Source organism: Buceros rhinoceros, unplaced genomic scaffold, assembly GCF_000710305.1.
Source record: "Buceros rhinoceros silvestris isolate BGI_N320 unplaced genomic scaffold, ASM71030v1 scaffold5808, whole genome shotgun sequence".
Taxonomy (NCBI): Eukaryota; Metazoa; Chordata; class Aves; order Bucerotiformes; family Bucerotidae; genus Buceros; species Buceros rhinoceros.
Window position 1 is genome coordinate 94,072 of NW_010428483.1, and position 15,244 is coordinate 109,315.

Sequence of the window (15,244 nt, forward strand, 5' to 3'; positions counted from 1 at the left end):
AATCCGGTTTTGGCAAACCATTTATTGACAATTACTCCTGACTAAAATCACAACTAAATGCTGAAGAACTTTCATGACAATGACTGGAAGCAGAAGATGAAGAAGCAAAACCAGTGAGATGTAACAGGGCAAGAGATGCCTCCAGGCCAGGATCCTGCACCAGGCACGGGTTCCCCAGGCTGCCCTGCTCTCCACATGCCCACGCTACCACTACGCGTCACCATCCTCTCATCTGGGCCAAAGCCTCTTCTGGTCCAAATCTGTCGTCAGGATCTGCTCAAACTCCTCCATCTTCCCAGCCCCTCTTTATGCCCCTGTCTCCCCTCTCCCCTGGCCACGGGATCCTGCAAGACACTAGGGAGGCAAAGGGGCAGCAATGGCAGCAGGCTCAGAGATAGAGATAAAATTGAGCTCTTTGTGGTTGCAACACATATTTCAGACTCCTTTTCCCCTTGCCTTGGGGCACTTTGGCCAAGGCTGTTTGCCCTCGAGGCATTGCACAGAATGAGATGTTCTCTGATGTAGGATCGCATCCTTCCTAGTTGCGTTGTGATAGCCCCCCATGGCCATGCTGAGCATCAGCAGCACCACAAGCTGATCCTGAGCTGAGGAGTCTTGTGTTCATCCTTGCTACACTTTCCAGTTTAGAAGAGGTCTCTGTATTTCAGGTGAAACCAGTGCCAAAAACCAGAGGCCACAGATAGCAGCTCCTGGATTTTCCATAGGAGTTTCCCAGTTCATACGGAGCAGTTTTTAAGCAGTGAAGTCTTTGTCCTGAGAGTGTTTCAGTGAAAAAGATCTGAGGAGATAAATGAAGAAAGGTACATATGCCACATGTGCAAATCACTTATCTCCTGCTGTTAAAATGAATATTTTCCAAATCATTGTGGCTTCCCAACAGCTGCCTCCTGATCTTTCTCTGCTTCGTCCCTCCATTTGGCCTTCTTCTCCATGTTCATCCTCAGCAGCGTATGATCCCTTTTAGCGGCCTTGAAAAGAAATGGTGAAACTCATTGCACGCACACGTTTCTCACCACTAAACTTCCCCACATTTGCACCACTTGCTTTCACACCCCACTGTCCTTTTTGATGTTTTGCAGTAACAGAAGTTAATGTACTTCCTTGTTTTACTAAATTTTCAGCATTTGCAGCTCTGATTAGAAGGAAAACTACACTGTTAATTGGTGACAGGTGCAGTGAGACATGCAGGTCAGCTGGAGGCCCTTCTTCCCCACAAGTGGAATGGGAAGAAGTGAGCGTCACAGCTCTTGGTGGCCATGGTGGCACACAGTCTAGGCAGGCACAACGGTGGAAGCCTCATGGCCAAGGATTCAGGGCAGGTCCAGGCACCATTGACGCTGTCTGAGCTACTCCCCAACCTTTGGACTGGTCTCTAGACCATGATACAGAGCATTGCTGTGCATGGTTTTATGGCAAAGTGGGTCAGAAGAAACACCTTAACCAGCAAGTTGTGCTTCCCCATGCCAATCTCTCTTCCAGAGAATGGGGTGCTACAGATCCTGTGCAAATATTGATGATATGGACATTATCAAAGCTCTCTGTCACCATGGTGCTTATTTACAAAGAGAGCATATATAGACCGTATAGTAAGTGGATCATTTCACCTCGGATTATACTCACTTCTTTGCCTGTGATTACCATGGCCAAACATCCCAGCAAGGTCAGTGCAATCATGATGTAGCAAACCTTTATCCTGACGTTGTTTCTCGCTGCATCCAGGACCTCAGACCTGCAGAGGACAGAGTTTCCATCCTGCAGCAGCATGTGTGAAATGAGATCATAGGCAGCTCGGTAATAAATCCTCAAGATTTTCAATAATCGCCTCTTATTGTATAATATGTTTCTGCAAACACACCACAAGCACTTAGAAGAGGACTCAAAAAATTAGCCTATCTTTCCGTCATGGTAACGGCATTACAAGGGGCCCGCATTTTGGTGTTGCAGGATAGGGCATGGTGTGCTGCACAGCACTAGAATACACAGGAACTGTGCCACCAAGGCCAGGAAATGCAACCTTCAGTGGAATAAAAGCTTATGCGTGACTTTTTGGCTAAGAGCAAAGAGAGTTTTCACACAGTGAAGAGGCACAGCGAGCGGTGACTGTGTCTGTGGCCACAGCCCCATCCCAGCTGCATGCGGTGCTTTGCAGCCCTGTCTCGCTGCAGCACAGCCCTCTGCCAGGCAGCTGGCACCAGCTCCACAAGCATCTGTGCGTGGCGGGAGGCTGAGCTGGGCTGGAGCAGACAACCACACCACCCATGCAGAGTCGTCTTGCCAAGCAGCTGAGCAGCCACAGCCATCAGCGGGCAATCTCCACCACTTTCCATGAGGGACTCGCAGTACGTAGCCGACAATTCGCACTTGCAAGAGACTGCAGCGTGGCGGCGTCATTAATGAAATTGTCCTCAGCAACGGATTTACTTACGCCTGCAAGGGGAAGCCAAGTGGAAGAGCCCCCAGGATGTCACAAGCCAGGAAGCATTATGTCTCCAAAACTGAGTGACAACCATTTAACAAAATACCTCAACAAGGAGGTGAAACCACGGCCCGGACATGAGCTTTGTCAACAAAGCTGTGTATAACCTCAACTCCCTTCTAAAATTTATGCAGCATTACTAATAGCTAATCAATAAAAACCGGTAAAGCATGCAAAAATCCAAAGTGGCTGACATGCTACCATGGTGACTTCAGCCATTTGTCTGGCAAAAGACACTTCAGCTTATGCTAACTTATAATACCTAAACCAAGTGAAGCCAGTTTTCTTCACTGTGCACCACAAGAAGTTTGTACTCCCGAAAATTCAAATTGTTTTTGGGCACTAGTATCAGCAGGCCCAGTCAGCACGGTGGAGCGCGAACCCTCCCCACATGAGCGTGGGTAACGCCGAGCAGGGTCTCAGCCTGTCTGTTCACAGTCAAAAGCATCGTTCGGAAAGACCTACTTACGATATTTGCTTGGGAACGTCCTCCTCCTTTTTAAAGCGTCCAGCCCATACTAACACCTTTTTATCAAAATTTGTAGGTCTTCTGTCATTTTTGAAAGCTTTGTAATCTGTAAGATTTTATAATACAAAACAATGAGCTAAGCTTACAGAAAGGAAGAGGAAAAAACCTGCCGTTACAGGGGGAAAAGGTCTGAAAATTCAGAACGGCACTTTTCTATTCTGAGAGCCAAATGTGCTTTCTAACGTCAAAAGGACTCAGCAGCTGGTGTGAGATGCTTTGTTACATTTGCAGCTTATTTCATTTTGCTTAATTTTTTTTCTCCTTTACTTTAGGTTTTAAACTAAAAATCTCTTCTAACCTTCCTGATTAAGAGGGGAAAGAATGCAGGGCTGAAGTCATCCAGGCCCGCAGCAAGCTTTCAGCCTGCTAGCATCTTGCTTTTAAATGGCCCTACTAGTGAGTTAAACAAACTGCCAGCAGCACTAATAACTCCTTGACAGGATCTCCTTCTGAAAGTGCTGATGGAGAAACGAGGTCTGTTAAAATACAGCCTGGTGGGAGGCTGGCGGTTGTTCTCATGCAAGCTGGGTAGCGCATTCCCGTACTCTGATGATGATACATTACATCCCACCAGACTAGCACAGTGATGCCATTAGTGTGCTGTCACCCTGAACACAAAGGAAAAAGGACTCTGCCTCCTTTTCATGTAAAGAAGCCCAATGACAGGCCACGGCGAGGGCAGAGGCAGGGAGACCCTGCAAAAATAGGGTAAGCAGTGGCTACCTTAAATCCTGGCTTTTTGCATTGCACCCCTGTACAGGTGGTCACCGCAAGGTAGCTGTGACTGCTCGCGCAGGCGGGTAGGTGCACCCAAGATGCCAGGTTACAGTGCCCTGTGCTTGCAAGTGGGACTGGCATTTAGAAATAACCTGTGGGTGGCCAGGGCATGCAGGAAGGGACGGACATGAACGTGCCCCCAGCCTTGGCGTCCTGCGCTCCCTGGCAGTTGCTGCATTGCTGGAGTTTGGCTGAAAGGAAATCACATGTCACTACAGAACAGTGCACAGGGAGCATCTCTTCCTGCTTCTGATGAGCTGGTGAAATTACATAATATGCCTTAGCCCCATACTTGCTCATGCATGCCAGGACTTGTGAACGGCTGAAAATTCCCAGGTGCAGTTCTTGACACCCAGACCCCAGGTAAATTTAATCTTCTGCTTCTCCTATTTCTCTTACAGAGTGTCCGTGAAGCCAGGAGAGCTACATCCAAAATATCAGCAAGTGTCTGAATCAGACCTGCAGCAAGCAGTAAGATAGATTGCTGAAAGGACAAGCTCCATCCCAGGGAAAACAGGGCAAAGCCCCACGCTGGATGCCCAAAGCCGTCCCATGGGAGCACAGGCAGTCTCATGTAGCCCACCCTCGCTGGGGTGAGGACTCTGCAAGGGCACAGCCAAGGCGGTGCTGATACTGATTAAAAAGAGCAACAATCTCCGTGCCAGGGAGCTTGCTCGTGTTGGAGCAGCCCTTGCCTGCTGTCTGCCAAGTAAGCCAGGTCACTGCCTGCCCCAAGCGTACACAGTTGTGGATGTAATTTGGCAGGGAGCATTGCGGGGAGCAGAGGGGTGCAAGTCTGGCACTTGCACCAGCCCTGCACGTGCAGAGACATACACCAGTCCTCCCCTGGAAACCTGGCAGCTGGGGAGGAGGAGGAACATTTATTTAAGTTTTTTAATTAACAAGTTTCCTGACATGAAGCATAAGTTTCTATTTGCTGCCATAGGAGATGAACCATTTAACATAAAAAACTTTATCCCTGAGCACTGTGCTACAGAGCTCCAAAATCGCTCTGTGTCTCACATCTGTAACCCCAAAATGCAATACTGTGGTAACACAGCCACAGACAAGAGCAAGGGTTGTTGTCCACCCTTTCCTGCAAATTCCTTTTCTCTCCACGCTGCAGCATAAAACAGTGACTAAAGCCTGTCTACCCACCTGGATTAGCCGTCTGCAAAGCCACGTCCTTCCTTTTGTCGCCGATTGCTCTGCTGGGATGCAGGACTGGACAAGCCCCCCACCTCCACAGCCCAGGGCTGTGCCCCAGCAGCCTCCCCAGCATCCTACCTGGGCCTGGGAGCTCACGGAGCGGGGGACGGGGGGGCCAGCAAGAGCCCAGAAGGCTGTTTCTACAAGTTATTAACATAAAACTGCCCCTTCCTGTGTGAAGGGAGTAGCCTGCATCTCCACCCTTGCTGCCAACAGTTTTTGCTTGCGTCATGATGACTGGTTAAATTCGTTGCCTGTGCTTACCAGAACAACACACGGCCCCAGATAAGCGGGCAGGGACCACCACTGCGGCAGCTGAAGCCCAGCTGCGCTCTGCCCCAGACTCTCCATCCCAAGAAGCTGCCCAGCAGAGCAATGGGTACTTACATTATTTTCTCAGTCCTCACTATGATAGGACTAAAATAGGACAGTGTGCTTTATTTCCTGCTAATTATCACAGCCAGTTACACTATTGGAGTTCTTAATTGTTCTCAGTTTAAAAATAGTCTTGCAAATCAGTTGTATTAAACAGACCTTTTGCAGAGGGGCAGCATTTCCCCTATCTCAGACTAAATGTGGGTTGGCGGAAGGAAACTAAAGCAATGGTTACGGCTATAAATGCAGGTGAGGAGTCGATCTCACGTCCAGACTGCAAACATTCCTGGCAAAGAAATATTTTCAGATATATTTCAGGTTTAAATCAGTGAATTAAGAAATTACGTCAAAACCTTAGTAAGTATTTGTCAGTCAGTAAAACGTCTTTGAACTCTAGCAGTACCTACGAAGTATTTGTCCTCCTTGAATTTGGACTCCACAAACTCCGTAACATCAGCTGTTCTAACCAGAGAATGAACCAAACCCAGTGTTATTTTATGTCATTTTGACATCCCTCCTGTGTTTTGCACAAAATTCTCTCTCCCTGATGGGTCAGGAAATGGAAATGCAAAATACTTGTCTCATTTGGAGCAGTGGGGTGTTTACTACCCTTAGACAAAGAAGGCTCTAAAACTGATTTACAACTAGGGAAATAAATTCCATTTTAAAGGGAAGGAGCAGTTGCCAAAAGGAAAATATTCAGAACTACTTAGCAATACTGTCAAATGCAATATTGCAGATAATCAAAGTATATCTAATAGCAAGGGAAGGAACTGCAAAGGAACAGAACTCACAGTGTTGTTCTTTAAGAGCTGATGGGATGAAAGATGTGAGACAGATGTAGCTACCCAGCTCCTGGCCCCAAGGAAAAACTCTGGCATTTATTGAGACACTTCATACTTTTTGAGAACACGAAGTTATTGATACTGAGGAAAGAAACTTGAAGCAATGACACAGTTTTTCCTCTTTCATAAAAGCTCCACAATGAATCTGGACATAACACAGCTTAATTTGCTTGTAATTTAGTGAAACAAATTAGATCCATTTCCAGATTAGGAACTCACACAGAAAATAAACAGTGATTTGAGCTTCTAGCTGCAAATGAGACCTGCAAACAAGCAGAAAGCAGTGGATGTGATTATGCTGGCAGAAGCAGGAGGGAAACCTGGTAAAGTCGCTGAGGCTATTTGTGTCCTGCTCAGGATTTCCCTGAAGGGAATATGGGGATGAGGAGAGGAAAGGTGCCTTTATAGCGTGAAGTTTACAGAGGTTGGCACTCCTGAGCATCCCCACAGGCATCCTTCTCACCTTACAAAAATGCTGCTGAGGGGAAAAGAGGCACTGTACACCTGGAGATCCCTCGGTCTCCAAGCCAAGCGGGCAGGAGGGACAGGGAGCAGCCCATGGCATGTGCTGCTGCAATACTGGTACCTGGAGCCACCCAACCCCACAGGGGCTCCATCTGCACAGCGTGTTAGAGCATTCTCATTTTAACAGGCACTCTGCAAAACGCTTATTGCAGAAGTGACTGTCTTTAGGTTGTGTCTGATTATGGGTTGAAGGTAAAAAAGAAAAAAAAAATTTATTTTATCTCTTAGCTTCTCAAATGAGGAGAAAATCGTGGGGTTTTCAGGCCTCGGGTGCTTATCCACCTAGGGGTTGCTGATTGTTTCCTCTAGAAGACACACCAGCTAACAGCTGTATTAATCATGTCTGCTGTGAGCAAAACAGCACTTCAGGATTTATTATGCCATATTAGCAGTGCAAAGACACAGAGGTCCTCGTGAAACCACAAAGGCAGTTACTTCCTGAATTTTACTCATTTCTCTATCACCGTGAATGCTTAATGTCAGGGTAAACTTTACTGCAGTGCCCAAAAAGCTAATAAAAGTCTATGTACAGTAATGCGTTAGGAAATCAAGCTTTCCCTTGTGCACTGTGGATCTCTTTCCGGCCCAGAGTATCTTGAATACCTTCCTGAACAGCAGAGAGATGCAGAATGCTCTTGGACTAAAGTAGCCTTGTGTGCAGCCTGATGGCTTTAGTCTTCCATAGAGACGTTTTGTTTTTAGCCCAGTACATGCACAACCCCCCCTACCCAGACTACAAAACACCCCCATGAAGCTCATCCATTCACTCCCCTCACCAAGCCATTGCTTGATACCTATTAGTGGCTCATTAGCAGAGTGCAACCGTCATTTCATAACCGTTAAGCTTACAGACAGGGAATTTATTGTATAGGAGCAATAACTTGTTCAGAGATGCAGAATTAGCCAAACTAGGCTTAAAGCACCCTCTTCTCCTCCCACATCCTTCCACCAGGAGGAGAGCAGGACCCCAGCTCCTCAGCAAGCCCTGGACAGTGCTGGTAACAACTCACACACTGACTAGCTGCACAGACGTCCCCCAGGCTTTCTCTGACCCTCGCTGTAAAGCGAGAGCACGGATACAGAGGGGTTTGAGTTAGAAAGAAACAGGCTAGCTCAGAGAGAGCAGCTGGGGCGGTGCTGCAGGCTCTCGACATTTCTCTTTCCTGGGCGAGAGCGGTACGTAGTTGTAACACTTGCTGCACGCTGGTGCCAGCACTGGAGGTGGAAAACTAGACACAAACCTCGCAGGACTCTGTCCCAGTTCCGCCCCATCTTCACACCCCTTCTGCCTCCTTGGACTCAGCTGACTCTGCACCAAGGACTAACAGCCAGTCATTCTCCTGTACACAAAAACCTTTTCAGAGCCGGAACTGAAAGATCACGTTATAGAATCCATTGCTCTGATTTTTGACAGACTTTATACTGTCATTCCCAGTACGTTAATTCCGGTTATTGCCAACCCATTGCAGCAATGAGAAACTTGGACTTGGCATCTCCCCAGCTTTCTTCTTTTCCTGCTTTCAACAGCATAAGGAATGAAAGAGTTGATTTCTCCAGAAGCCTCTGGTTCCCGTGTACCTCTTTACATCTCCTGGTTAATTTTAATGAGATTGCACAACAAATTTTTTTAGTTATGTACACAAAGGATTCGTAAGAGTATTCAACTGAAAAAAATATTGCTCTGTAAAGTCGTTTTCATGTGCAGTGTCCTCAAAACCAAATGGCTTACCATTAGGCTCTGTTTTGCATGCCATGCAAACTTTGTTCAGGAGGACTGTGATGAGGAGCAGAAGATAATCTTATCTTACAATTCTCTGCCTTCCCCCACCTAATTAAATATGCGGCAGAGCTCTGTCTTGGTTCCTAGACAGATAAACAGGCAATCCTAGATGGGCTTGTGGCTCATGAAATTCTAAGTGACTCAGGAAATATTCCTCCATGAAACTGGGTATTCTTCAGCAGAGCAATCTGACACAGCAAAAGCAATGAATTGCTTTGAAATGTTTCAGTTGCCTTCAGACTACCAGCCCAAGAGCCAGTCCCCACCCTCTCCAGGGTCCCTAGGGAGCAGCACTCCCAGAGCTGCAGTTCTCTCCAGGAGGCGAGTCACATCCTCCCAATATCAGGAAATCTTTTATCCTAAGGAGGCTCAAATGCAAATCCCAAGAAACCAAAAGCTCCTTAACCATTTCTCACCATACCCAAGTTAAATCAAGGGAAGAGTAACAGCATCCTACAGCAAAACTAGACTCGGAGGGTTTGTGAAGAGCTCTGAAAACAAGCACCAGTATGAAGCGTTGATCACTTCAGGACACTTGGATTCATTTTTTTTATAATCTTAAGTGTTATCAAGAAAACAAAGCATCTGCTAAAAGACAGTAGTGACAATGAAGGAGTCCCTCCACTCTTCCTGTGTTAAACTCCAGCTTTGCTTTAAAAAATGAAACCAGGATTCTTCTACCCAGTCACTGAAAGGTCCTGCATTTTCTACCAACATAGTCCCTATTCCTCCAAATTTGATAATATCACTACCATTTGAAAAATCTTGCCTAGCAACCATAAATAAGACACTAAGCCACACTGCTATAAGAACAACCAAACAAAAAAACACCCCAAACCCAGAAACCCCACTGACTCTGGTAAATCTTGCCTAATTTATGCTCTATGAGCCTTTTGCCATCGGTTTCTCAACAGAGAAAGGTAGTCGATGTACCACACCTGTTATTTCCGACAACAGGAGCAGTCATTCCCTGCAGGTGACAAAGATCTGAGCTGTTCTCTGTGTCTGCCGCTAACACAAGCATGAGCAGGATTTGGTCTTGTGTTGGGTCTGAGCAGAAGTGCCCAACGTTGCAAAGATAAGAATCTCCAAGTGATCCTTATCTGGGAAGATTCATCTTCCCTGACATTAAGCACATTTATTCTTAAGGGAGTTAACTCCCAGTTAAGAGCCTGGAGGTTTTGCTGCTTAAGGTGCTTCGCCTCTAGAACACCGTAAGAACCCTGAATGTGACAGAAATGCCTACAAGCAAGGGACACTGCCTTAGCCAAGAGGACCCATAAGCCAGCCTTGCTTTGTCCCCTTCCATCAGTACCAAGTTTTTAGCCAAGTGCAGTACGATATTTGTTGGACACGGGAATGCAGTTATGAATTGTCTTAATAGAAGCAAAATCCAGTGGAGCTTGTGAGCTAGACCTAGAGTCATAACTTGTACAAACAAACACTAAAGAGACTTGGGATGGGTCTGACACGCCCAGGTACAAAGTGCAGGTTTATGGTGCCTTGTGTCAGAAGGACAAAGCTCATAGCAGCAAAACAAAAGTTAGTCATTGCTCTGGCAAAAGCCTGGTATGGTCACCCAGAGGCGGTGAAACGTCCTGTCACTTCCAGCACAGTGTCACCTGGCACAGGCAGCAGCTCCTTACCGATGGGTTGAAACATGGGGTGGCTGCGTAAGTCCAGCTTCACCATGGAGAAACCATGATGAAGCAGCAAAGATCCCCAGACCCACAGGAAACCCTCCAAGGCATTCAGGGTGTTGTGATGAAATTGTGGCTTTTACAACCGAGGAAGCTAATGCACGAGGCTTCTGATTTCTGGAATAATGCACATTTGGACTACAGAGAGAAAATGTGCAAAACTCTGAAAGGAAAACAAACCCATCCAGATTCTAACAACTTACATTGTGACTCAGAGTTTGGAGAACCATTTAATTTAAATCTTTTCCATGCCTGTTTCCCAAACTGAGCCTGAGAAACACACTGACAAGGACAGACTCATTGCTCACTTGTCACTTAGTGATTTTCTTTCCTGAGGAAGATGGCATTGTCTTCAAAGCCAGACACATTTAGAAATTTTTCAGTCTGTTAGTCAATAGTCAATAGTTTAGGGAAAAAAGGAACCTAATTTTAAAAGATTAAACAATTCTTTGTGGAAATGTCTGTTCCCCACACTCACTTTTATATACGGACGACTTACTTACACTTTTTCAGCTCCTGCAGAGAAGTCATGTATCATCAGTGAGGCCAATAAACCTGTTCAGATCATTAGACCCCCTGCACTGCGGGGTCCAATTTCCCCATTTAGCAACTGCCTGCGTACGTCTGCAATCAACAGAGGAACAAATGTATCCTGGGTGGCACAGGAGGAAGCCCTACCCTGGGGACAGTTTGTCCCAGTAACGCACACCACAGCAGTCCACAACAGGGACAGGTACCTCCTCAAAACTGTACCTTGACAATCCCTCCAAAGAGACCATAAAACTCTTCCAAGCAGTTCTGGGTGAGATAGATACAGCCTAACTGCAAGATGAGATTTAATCCCAGTAACAGTTATGTGACCAAAAGGACCATCAAGGAAATGCATCTTCTAAAATAGGCACAGTCCTGCAAGTGCTTCATGGGGAGAACACGGGAGTGAAAATCTGCCACACAGGGCTTTGCACAGCCGTTCAGAGCTTTGGGGAAACAGCGTTGTCTTGGATTTGTCGTTGCATTTGTTTAACTCCAGGCTGCCAAGATGATGCTGCTGTGGAAAAAGCAGATGAAATTCTAAGATGTACAGGTAAACTCATTCCAGTAGAGAGAAAACAGTTTCAGTATTGTCGTGTAAGATTCCTGGAGTAGCCTGCACTGCTCAGAAGAAGTGAGAGGAACGTTTCTTTTTCCTGGCAAAAAAATTACAAATAGAGAAGGATCGTGGTAGCTATTCCTCTGAGAAACTCAAAGTCAGAGCGGAAGGGCAGTTAGCCGAACTGAATCACAGCACTGGTAACAGAGCAAAGGGTATCAGCTGCCCATGATGGATGCCGAGGAGCACACCTCTCCTGCTGCTGCCCCTTGTACCTTCCAGAAAAGGGGCAGGGGCCGTCTCCATCCTCGCCTCAGCAGGGGAAGCACACGGGGTAGCACGGCCAGGCCACACGGCTCAGGAGGCTCCTGCAGCGCTGGTGGGGGGGTTGACTTTGGGCCATAACTGCACGGCCATTTGTTTACAAAACAGGTTTCCAGGGAAGCAAAATTAGACACCAAGGAAATAATAAGCAGCAATGTAACAGACGTGACAGGGCTATCATTTCCCTGCCTGAACCAGGCGTCATTATTCACCGGTTCCCTGGCAAGGGCTGATAAACGCAGGCTAACGAATCTTCGCACTCCCGACAAGCGGGAGGAGTGCTGCCTCGGTGCTGCCACATGCTAAGTGGGACAAGAGAAGCCGGCTCTCAGCCAGCAGTCCAGAGGGTTAAGGACACGATCTCACCCACTGCAGGCCACAGCAGTGAGAGGAGAGAGGGCTTTACTGCCGGCTTGGAGCCGCAGAGGAGCCCTGGCTGTGCGAATGCCGTGGCTCCTCTTCGGCCCAGAGACATGAGCCGAGCTCTGAGCATCCCAGAACAGGGGATCTGCCCCGTCGCCTGTGAGCAGCGTTGGTGGGTGCAAGAGCCAGGGTTGGCTCTTTAGGGAAAGCCTTCCAGGACCAGCAGTACTAGCTGGAGACTTTCCAGACTGTTCTGACAGTGGAGTATCATCCTGGACCGGGTCATGACACGGAGGAAGACATCAGCAGAGAAAGAGGCAACAGCATCTGCATGGAAAAACACATCAGCACCTTGCCCCGCTTCTGTGGCACTGCTGTTTCGTGAACTGCCCGTTGGCTACATGGATAGTCCACCTTTAAAACAAACCAACCAACCAACCAACCAACCAACAAACAAACAAACAAAAAAACCCCCAAAACAGAACAGGGAAACAGCAAACACACCATTCATTTTCTAATTAATTTCACAATTATTAAAAAACCCAAACAACCAACCAAACAAGCAATGCTAAAGAGTCCATTCAAAAATGGGAACAAACCTGTTTAACATAAATGAGTTCTCAGAGTTGCAAAGACTAGTTCTGTTTTTCCTACACTTTCTGAACACTTCACAAGCATCATGGCACACAGATTTCATATGACGAACCAGGACATTTGGCAAAGCTTCTCTGGAAGGAGTTTAAACACTAACAGCCAGCACAAGGTGAAAACCTACTCAGAAAGGAGCACACGGGTCCTGATATTACAGGGAAATGCTGCCCTCGTCTGTCTTCCAGTTTTATTTTCCTGCCTGCTATGCCTAAACCATCCATCACTTCCAGAGCTCTCTTTGCCCTGGAGCTGTTCAGCAACGCTGTCATCAGTGACCGCAGTCAATACGAGCGTGTTGCTGCAATGGAGCTTCAGTACAGAAATACCTTGATTCTCTGTATTGAAGACAGCGTCTTGGCCCAAAAGAAGAGAAGAGCTTATACACTCTTTATAAAACTAAAACTGACCAAAGAAAAAAAAAATCCCAGATGCCAGGTGAGTGGGAGTACTGAGAGGCAGCACTGGTGCTCATCTAGAGCAGAGCAACCCCTGCTCCTGCAGCGATGTGCGTCCTAGTGCACCGGGCAGTGGTCTGGGGAGCTGGATGCCTGCAGCCCAGCCTGTTATGGAAAGCCACCTCTCATCCATGTAGGTAAAAATCCATCACACACACATGCACACAGAGCGGAAGCGCATTACAAGCACCACTGGTGGCCTTCAGGAAGGTGAAATGAAGGAGAAATTGAACATACATTCATATTTCATAAAATTATAAGCTTTGAGGCAGGAAAATCATACCTAGTAGATGAAGTATAGCAGTAGCCGGTTCTGTAGGGGCTTGGGGTGCGGAAGGAGCATCTGTTACACCTCTGTTAAGCCACCGGCTAGCCAAGGTCCTCCGAAAGCACTCTGGCTGGTGGAAGTGCAGATCACAGTACTGTCTGTGAGCATCTGCAGAGCTCCTCCAGAGCTCTGCTCGGAGCAGATGGAGACGGTTCTCTAGTAAGGCCTATGTCTTTCAGTCCTTTTAATGAATTTAGCTCTGCCAGTGTCTTAATGCCTGGAACACCATCCCAGCACAAGCAGACAGGGCTTGTTTGATGGTACCAGCTGACTGTCTGGAGACTCAGGGCAGGGATTTACCACTAGCCCTAGGGACTGGATTCCAGCTGCATGATTTCAGGTCTCCCACAGCAGCCCGGTCAGCTCTCACCCAGCCAAAGCCTGGAGCCAGCTACCGGCACCCTGTAGCTGCAAGCTTTGTCAAAGCCTAGAAGCCAGGTGACAGGAACAAGAGAGGATGCTGCCTGTCCCACAAGCTCCACACTGTAACACCCAGGCTCTTGTAGCCCTCTCCAAGGGAAGCAGGCTGGCCAAAGCCGGACCAAAATGTTTTGACCTCTGCAGAAATACTCACTGGAATGTTTTAAATGGGTTTCTTGAAAAATCCTCAAATTAATTCTATATCTAAATGTTATCTATTTTCCTCAGACCCGCCAGCTGGACCCTGGATCCCTCCAGCAACTCACCCTTCCACTAGCTTCTCCCAGGTCACCGACTCCAAAGCCAATGCCTAAACAATCAAAACCTCTCATTACAGCCTTTCTGCCTGTCACCTTAACTCAATCTGTCATTTCAGAGACCAGTAGCTCCATCTGAACAGGTAGAATATGGCAGATTCTTCTCATTATTTTAGTCCTTGTCAAACAATCAATATTAATTCACAGTATTCTACATATTTCTCAATTTTTCCCTAAGCAGTCCTCTTTCTCTGATCGACAGCGGCATCAAACACACCCTTACACACCCCTTCCCACATTGCTCTCTGCCTTCCCAGTCCATCCTGTACATATGTGACCAGTGTTTGGACCTTTTGGCTCCTACTTGGTGTTGGCTTGTTTGTTTCCCCCTTTGTTTTCAATGTACTTGAACATTATTCAGCGAACTAAAGCCAGGTGCTAAAATTCCTAGTGGTCATTTCACTCGAGTTTAGTCATTCTGATCGTGTAACACCTGGGGGAGTTCTGCCTCTCTTCGTGCTGGTAATATTTTATTAATGTGTGTGTGTAACTACAAGCTGCCTTTCAGGGGTTTGGGGGGTTTTTTGGTTTTTTGTTTGGTTTTGGTTGTTTTGGGGGGTTTTTTGTGGCTGTGAGAGGGAACTCGCCTTTTCTGAGCACTGAAGTGAGTAGATCTGCTGTACCATGCACTACAAATGCAACTGCACCCTGACAGAGACTCCTGAGCCTAAAGCAGGAGAACTCACCCCCACCCCAGAGACCAGCCCCACCAGCCAGAAGCTCCTGGAGGGGCAGAGCCTCCTCTGTGCTGACCCCGCATTTTCAAAGAGGGTCACTGCATTTCTCATCACCATGAAACGGTGTTTGTCTCATGGCTGCAGCAGTTCTCAGAGGATTGAAGGACTGTGTGGGAGGTCACAACATTTCAGGGAGATAGATACAAAATGGGGTTGCATACGTGTCCTGTCACTTGCTGGGGACCCTCCCATGCCTGACAGCCCTGGTGGCAGTGGCTCTTAGCCAAGGCTTGACTCAACAACTGAGTGCAGTCTGCAAAGACAGGGACAGGAGCAAGAGAGCCCTGCATGCCTTTTCTACGCCTTTTTTTTTTTTTTTTTT

General features: G+C 47.2%; 1 protein-coding gene across 1 annotated transcript in view; it reads right to left on the reverse strand.

Annotated features, from left to right (window-relative positions):
* Positions 1–881: 881 nt before the first annotated feature.
* Positions 882–15,244, reverse strand: part of LOC104498849 (protein FAM162B-like) — a 21,748-nt gene continuing 7,385 nt past the window's right edge. Inside the window, exons 2-4 of the mRNA XM_010142280.1 lie at positions 2,967–3,072; positions 1,642–1,750; positions 882–989 (exon numbers count right to left, since the gene is read on the reverse strand). Of these exons, the coding sequence (XP_010140582.1) occupies positions 882–989; positions 1,642–1,750; positions 2,967–3,072 (323 nt within the window). The remainder of the gene's footprint in view (positions 990–1,641; positions 1,751–2,966; positions 3,073–15,244) is intronic.